The sequence below is a fragment of the Nicotiana sylvestris genome, chromosome 8 (genome assembly GCF_000393655.2).
Source record: "Nicotiana sylvestris chromosome 8, ASM39365v2, whole genome shotgun sequence".
In the NCBI taxonomy this organism is placed as follows: Eukaryota; Viridiplantae; Streptophyta; class Magnoliopsida; order Solanales; family Solanaceae; genus Nicotiana; species Nicotiana sylvestris.
In genome coordinates, this window is record NC_091064.1 from 11082307 (window position 1) to 11090828 (window position 8522).

At 33.7% G+C, this 8522-nt stretch overlaps 1 protein-coding gene across 1 annotated transcript; it reads right to left on the bottom strand.

The window, feature by feature from the left end:
• Nucleotides 1-6013: 6013 nt before the first annotated feature.
• On the bottom strand, nucleotides 6014-7124 carry LOC138874679 (uncharacterized). Its single transcript, XM_070153454.1, has 2 exons — nucleotides 6786-7124; nucleotides 6014-6493 (listed from the first exon to the last, which is right to left on the bottom strand). Exons 1-2 carry the CDS (start codon nucleotides 7122-7124, stop codon nucleotides 6014-6016), a joined length of 819 nt encoding a protein of 272 aa, XP_070009555.1.
• Nucleotides 7125-8522: the final 1398 nt, after the last annotated feature.

Here is an 8522-nt window from a genome sequence, read left to right on the forward strand (position 1 = left end):
ACTCAAAAACTCTATGATGATGCTGAATTGAATGAAGGTAGAGTTGAGAAAAACCTTCCAGAGAATACTCCAGCTCCTCGACGTTGCTTCACAAATGAATGAAGCTGTAAATGCTGATATTGACAAAGACATTGACAAAGGCATGCAGCCTGGGGAAACTACAGCGGAAGACAAACGTCAAGGTATTCTATAGATCATGAATTTATTATATTTGATTGAAGTATATTTTTATAGTTTGAAATTTTACATACTTTATTTTCTTTTTTATGTTTTTGAATGATTTTTCAGAAAGACTCGAGGCAGCTCAAAAAGAATTTGGTGAGCTTATGCAGCTATATGAAAAAAGAGAAATACATATATTCACACTTGTTGCCTTACAGACATGTGTGAAGTGTGTTGGTATTATTTTATAAAATTTAGTCAGTATTATTTAGTTTTTTTTTTTGCATGAAGATACAGGATCTATTAGAATGCAAACACCATCTGTGTCGCAACACTTAGACCAGGTAGTTATTTTCTGTAATTCAATTACAAGCTGGTTTTTGCCTAATGTGTGTTTTCTATCAGTTTTATTTATGTTTATATTTTTCTTGCTTTTGCAGATCTCATCTGATGCATCAGAACTTATTCCAAAACCTAAGAGAAGGAAAATTTTCAATTCTCCTATGTGTGACACCAGTAATATCCCCAACTTCAATTTATGTTCATTTTCACTTGGTAGTACACAAGGGACTGATTCAGAAGGTAATTTTGTTGCTGTTGTTGTTCGTGAAGAGACACAAGAACGTTGCGAATAGCAGGGAGTTGGTCAAGCATCTGCCACGATGGCTGTAGTTTTTCCCCCTGCTGCTGAACAACAACAGTTAGTTGTGACGAAATAGCAGGAAGATCAAGCAAAAGGAAAACCAGATAAAAAAGAGAAAAGGATTCGTATAGAGAGTATTTGGTTGAGATCTCCTTATGTAGTTTATAAAAAAAAAAAGCAAAGGGGGCAAGATTGGAAAGTAGGAAAGAATACAAGAAGGTGTCCCTTCCATTATGTTAATCAAGACAGTGGATTGATCGAAAGATTTACAGAGTGGTTGGAGATGGATGTCAGTGAATATGATTCCAATCGATTCAGATTAGCTAGATTTGATATTGCAAAATCATTCTTTACCGAGCTTATGGATCCTGACTTTGATCTTGCGGATGAAGTAAGTTATTAAGTTTGTTTTTTGAATTGGTTTTCAAGTGTATTTCCCAAAACTTCAGCTTATTTTTTATAGTAAAATATTTGCACTATAATTTGGAAAACTTCAGCTTTATTCATAGTAAAGTGCTGAAGTTTTTTAGCTTATTTGCTAAAATTTCAGCCTAACACTTCAAACTGAATATGCTTAAGTTTTTGTCATGCTGTTTGTAGTTTTGTAATGCGTTTTTTCTAAATTTCATAGGGGTATTTTCACATGTTATCATTTGTTGTTGTTCATTTGCAGCATATTGATGTGGGCATATATTACTTGCGCAAAAAATATTGCTATCACCTTCCACGTTATCCAAAATCAAGATGTGCAGTAACAGATTTACTTTTCGATCAGTATATGACTAAGCTGGATGGTATTCATCCTTCAGAAGAAAAGATAAAGATAATTAACAAAAGGAAGCAAAAGAGAATGCAGGATAAAAAAAAATAGCAAATCAAAGAGAAAGAGGATATCTAAACAACAGGCTGAAGAAGAAGAAGAATAAGAAGAAGCGGTTATTCAGCCACTTACGGACTTTAGTTGGTTTGAGGAAGAATCAACGAATGAAAAGGTGGCCAACTATGTAAAGGCCTCGACCTTTCCTGTGGTATCTCATGGGCATCTGCTAGAAAAGTATTCTTTCCATTTTGACTTAAGCCAAGGACGGGCCAGACATCTACGCACTACTTTTTTTGGAATTTTGGACTTTAAAGATAAAATTATATATGTGTATGATTCCATGGGCTGTGTAACATACAATCGTGCGCTTAAACATGTCAGAATTTATGCCCGGTTGATCCCACACTGTCTCAAATGCTTGGATTTTGGGGCACACAATAAATTTTATGGGGAAAGTACTGTGAAAAAATTTTCAAATTATGTGGATGAAGACACCTCAACAGACTACCAAGTACGTGTTTCGCATATGTTTTACCATGCATCCTATGTTTATTATTTTTTGCCCTTGTGTTAACGATTCTTCAATTTCTTTTTCATGTGTTTTTTATAGTGTTGATTGTGGTATATTTGCTCTTAAGTTTATTAGAAAGAAGATGTCTTCAATTTCGATCAAAGTCAGTCATTGACATTCAGGAGAGAATTGACTGTCAATCTTTGGGCTCATGGAAAGTGGAAAAAAGATAGCGGCTATGAAACTCCAGAAGAACAAGAAGGACATGATTATGGAGATTTTGAAGAGACTCTGTGTGAATTTTTTGATTAGAGGATTGGTTGAACCTAATTTGGATTTTGTGAATATACATTAATTCTTTTTAGTTTACTTTTGTGTCATACAAATATGTTTATGTCTTTTATTATGAATTTTAAGTACATTTTTGTTTCAAAAAACTTAAGCATGAAGTAAATGACTTCTGCTTTTTAAGCTGAAGTTTTGGTTAAAAGTCATAACAAAACTATTGAATCCAACACAAAAACTTCAACTTATCAGGTGCTGAAGTCTTTACAAATATACTAAAAAACTTCAGGACATTGGGCCGAAGTTTTTTGAAAAAGCTTTACGACAAAAACTATTGAATCCAATACAAAAACTTCAGCTTATCGAGTGCTGAAATCTTTAGAAATATATTAAAAAACTTCAGCACATTGGGCCGAAGTTTTTTGAAAAATCTTTACGACAAAAACTATTGAATCCAACACAAAAGCTTCAGCTTATCGGGTGCTGAAGTCTTTATAAATATACTAAAAAACATCAGCACATTGGGCCAAAGTTTTTTTCAAAAACTTTACGATAAAAACTATTGAATCCAACACAAAAACTTCAGCTTAACAGGTGCTGAAGTCTTTAGAAATATACTAAAAAACTTCAGGACATTGGGCCGAAGTTTTTCTATTTTTTGTGGCCTTATTTTTTACTATTGTTTTATTGCATTTACCAACTACTAGCATTTAGCACTTATTTGTTTTGCCAACTACTTATCTTGTTATATTCAATTTCTGTGAACAAAAAACAGTTAACAATCTCTTCAGTATTTATAGATATTAAATTGATTAGGTGCACTCTTTGGCTATATTAACAATCTCTTCACTTGAAAATTTCATAGTCATCCATAGACTTCCATCATATTTCTTTAAATTTGTATTCAAAGAAAAACAAGAAAATGTTGGCTAAGACATGCTTATTGGGTGTAGCAGGGAGTTCGTGGGGAGCAAAGATAGTGAAGGAGAAGTCGAAATACTTCATATGTAAAGGAGAGTGGCCAGATCAAAAACTCGAGCTCTAGGACAATTTGCTCTTTTTACTAGTTGATAAATTTAACTTTTAGGAAAAAGAGCAAATTTCCTGGGGCTCGAGTTTTTGATGTGGCCACTCTCCGTCACATATGAAGTATTTTGGACTTCTCTTTCACTATTTTTGCTTCCCACGAATTCCCAGATGCACATCAGTAGGCATGTCTTTGGCCAATATTTTCTTGTTTTTTCTTATGAAAGAAGACGGTAGTTGCTAAAAAAATCATAGTAATAAACTTCGTCAACCTGTGCCAGGTGCTCGTATTGCCGCTTCTGTGAATCAGTTGAAGACTTAGTGAAGGTTCATGGAATGTGGTTAACAAAACCAAGAAGAGCAACTAGGACATGACTATGGAGAATATGAAAGACACTCTGTGAATTTTTTGAATAGAGAATAACCTGTAAACAAAAAACTATTTTTTTCTTTTTTTCCAAGGATGTAAGTGAAAACAAAATTGGATTTAGTGAATATACATTATTTTGTGTGAATTATGTGACTTGGATTGATTCAAATATGTTTGTGTATTTTTCCATGAACTTCAAGCATATTTTTGTTGCAATTCAGCATGCTAAACTTGAGCATGAAGTAAATAAGTTTTGCTTTTTAAGATGAAGTTTTGGTTAAAAGTCATAACAAAAGTGTCAAATGTACGACAAAAACTTCAGCTCATCACTAAATACACTAAAGCAGTTTCTGCGTAAGTTATTTGAAAAAGCTTTACGACAAAAATTATCGAGTCCAGGACAATAACTTCAGCTTACCAGGCGCTGAAGCTTTTATAAATGCATTAAATAACTTCAGCATATTGGGCTGAAGTTATTGAAAAAGCTTTAAGACAAAACTATTGAATCCACGATGAAAAGCTTCAGCTTATGATGTACTGAAGTTTTTAGAAATGAACTAAATGACTTCAGCACATTGGGCTGAAGATTGTGGAAAAGCTTATGACAAAAATTTTGGCATGTTTTGGTATTTTTTTAAGTTGATACTTATCTTTTTTGCATTTACTATCTACTTTTTGTCTTTTGTCACCTATTCATCTTTCATTTACATTTGTTTGACTATATAGTAAATGATCCGAAAATATATTTTTCAGGCTGAGGTTATTTTTTTACTATAGAAAAACTGCAGGCTTTATTACGGCTGAAGTTACATTTCTTTTTGTATTTACCACATACATGTTTTTACCACCTACTTATCTTGTTTCATTCAATTTCTCTGAACGTAAAGCAGTAAAAATAGCTGCAAAGTTACTTTTACATTTATAGATATTAAATTGATTAGGTGAACTCTTTGTCTATATTAACAATCTCTTCACTTGAAAATTTAATAGTCATTCATAGACTTCCATCATATTTCTTTAAATTTATATTCATCCTTAGTCTTTCAGCTTTTGTTAATGAAAAAATGTCTGGTGCAAGCGGAAGTAGGAAGCCTAAAATGGATGAAATTATGCAGAAGTGAGAGAGTTTGAAGTGTGAGTGGTACAATAACAAAGCGATGGATAATCTTATGCTTTTGTGGGATAAAATAAAGGCTGATTGGGAGAGAATCAGACCAAATCTCTTTGCGAATGAATCATTCCAGAACAGGCTTAACCTGGAACGTAGTTGTGGATGTTATTCAACCTCGTTCGACAAGGTTGTGCAGCAGTTTGATAGTTTTCAGTTTCCCAGCTGGAACGACTATTCCAAGCTGCAAAACAACCTGAAGACCCTTCTTACTCTTATGGACAGAGTAATCATCGAACAAAGTCAGCTGCGTGATGAATTCAACAAGTTGAAGATTGTTCTTCTTGGATTCAGTGGTCTTTTGCCCGACTACCCTATAGTTATCTCCGATACTGATGATGATGAGATATATAGAGAAATTGAGGAGTACTGTGATGATGATGGTGATGGTGATAATGATGATTGTTAGTGTTTGTAATCCTTTTTTTATGTTTTAATGCTATGCTTTTTTGTTTAATTCAGCCCATAGAGCTGGAGTTTTTAGGTTCATTTTGTATAACTTCAGCCCAGATAGCTGAAGTTTTGTTTGTACTTTGTTTGTTTTTCTCATCTCTTTTTATATCAATGTAATTGTCATCCTCTTTGTTCTTAGCTTTCTATTGCATTATCCTTGTTATTTGTTGGTATTTGCTTTATATTTCTTTGTTGCAGTATGGTTCTTAGTTTTTATTAAGTTCTTTTTCTATAACTTCAGCTTAGAGATGCTGCAACTTTTGTTTGTACATGCATTTCTTTTTATGTGTTGTACGCGTATGTGTGTGTGTATGAGTGTGTGTATGTGTGTGTGTGTGTGTGTGTTTGTTTAAGGATATGTATTTCACATACTGTAAGCTGATTTTTTTGTCACAGAAGTCATTGCGTACTTTTTTTAAATGCAACCAAACCTGTAAGCCTGCGCAACAAAAATGAGTGATTTGTACTTTAGCAGTTTATAAAATAGTCCAAGAGCTTATTTTTTTTATTCCTATGAAAAAAATCACATTTCAATTATGTCATACAATAAAGAAAGTCAAAATTTAGACCAAGGATTATTGAAGGTTGGGGTATTTTTCAGTGCGTTTCTTGGAATATGGATGAGGTGCTGGAGAAGACAAGCAAGTTGTTCTGTTATGCCCAACTTGTTTACATCGATTGCATTTGGTAGACTTGAATGGTACTGATTCAGTCGCAGGTATATGCCTCTTCTTTTGTCTTCTTCCTTGTAAAATCTCTACATCGGGAGGTTTTATGATCTCAGATTGTACATTTTGTGGTTTATCCCATGATTTTTGATCTCCCACAGTATTAACATGTCCTTCATATATTTTCAACCATGCTTCCCTTGAATACCAATTTGAGCAGTAATCAGATTTCTGCAAATATCTCTTATTTATAGCAGCAATTGCATGTGGACAGGGCAATTCATCAAGTTGGAATTCCAGGCAGTCACAAGTTCTCTTCTTTAAGTCCACAATGAATTCGATTCCTTCACTATTTATTCTAAACAACATTGAGTCAAGGTTAAACACCTAACAAGGAATAAAAAAATTAAGACAAACTATATTAGTGTATTTTTGCTTCAATATACTCACAAATATTTTGAAGGCTGGAGTTAATAAATATACTCACAAATATTTTGCAAGTCAAGTCCATCTTCCTAGTCATCTCTTCTTCTGCTTATATTGATACTCTATGAAAAGTTTCATTTGCCTTTTTTCTCCGTTCGTAAAACTACTCTCCCAACTTTTCTTGGATGAAATCTAACATTCTTAAAATAAGCATTTCTCTCCCTTTTAGTAAAATGGAATTCATTGATTCTACCATGTTTGTTGTTAGTATATCATAACGTCGTCGTGGGAACCACGATCGAGCCCATCTCTCGGGAGGCTCTTCCATTATGTTATTGTATGTTTTCTTGTCAATACTTTTGAGTTGGGACATTAGCTGATTAAAATCTTCACGTTTGTATGACCTTGCAGCACTTTGAAAAAGATTTATTACCGTGGCTTTTGCATGTCTTTGCTTTAAATTTTTCTCAAAGTGATAGAGGCAGATACCATGGTGAGCTTCAGGAAAAACTTTTTTAATCCCATTTGCGATCGATTGGTTTCTATCTGACAAGAAAACCAGTTCACGATGGACTTGAATTGCTTTTCTCATTTCCCTGAAGAATCAAATGTATGCCTCATGGTTTTCTGAATCTGCTACACCAAAACATAAAGGAAAGATTTGATTGTTTGCATCCTTTGATACAACAACAAATAGAACACCACGATATTTTGACTTTAAAAATGTTGTATCTACTGCAATAACGGGTCTATAGTAGGACCAACCAGCTACTGATGCTGCAGGAGCAAAGAACATGTAAGCAAATCTGTATAGTGAAATACAAAAAAAACAAATCATAAGATGTGAAGTTTTTCAAATAGGAACATTTGAAACTTCAGGTTGATGATTAGTCTTGTTTTGCTTACCTATTCTGCACATCTCTTTTTATGCTTGTGTATGTTCCTGGATTTTTGTCCACCATCATGTGTAGGTATGAAGGAAGAATCTGGTAGTTCTCTTCAGGTGTTCCCCTTATGCAAGCAACAACTTTTTGAATAGCACGTCATGCCTTGTGATAACCAATGTCAATTCCAAATTTCTTTTTCATTTCATTTTCTACAAAGGCTGGTGTAACCTCTATCTTTTTGTCTCAAATATGTTCTATAATTTGTTCACTTATAAAATTTGATGTAGCATGCTTCTGATCTAATTTTCTTGAATCAACCGAGCATTCATGGATGTTATGATATTTTATCACCCTGAATAGTGTGAAATTTTTTATTCGGGTAGCACGTATATTCCAACTACATTTGTCCACGATGCATTTCAGCTAGTATCTCTTTGAACATGATCTAACAACAATGAATTCAACTTTCTGGTTTATCTCCAAGTGCATAAAAATTTAGTCATGTTTTGTTTGTTCTCAAAAATTGATCCAACTCTTACTTCCTCAGGCAACACATCGTGCCTAAGTATTTTACATGGTGGAGATTCTTTCAGCTTTCTCCTCACTCTTTTTCTTGATTTCTGAGAAGCACAAGAACTTTCAGCAATTTCTTCAATTCTATCTGATGTTATCGGTATAAGCTCCATGTTTACTTCATTTTCGTTGTTGCTTATCATTGCAGAAGGTAACAAAAAGCTTTGTTGGATTTTGTGTTGGTTGTCAATTTGCATTATTAGTTATCCATCTTCTTCTTGGTCATCGACAAACTGATATGAATTTATTGGAGGAGGGGGTAATTGTTGCAGCATCATATATTCTGAAGCAACTGTAATGTTAGAAGGTTGTTGTTCGTTGTCTACTTCCATTATTGGCTGTCCTACTTCATGTTGATAATCAGCAAAAAGTTCTGAATCTATCGCATATGCAAGCGATTGTTTGAATGCTGCAGATTCTGAAGGATGTATTTTTCGATGATGAAATGGCAATTCTTGTAGGGTGAATCAGTTGTAAGCAAATGTATACAGGTACTGAGTTCTTCATCTGAAGTTACAAGCATTCCTTTG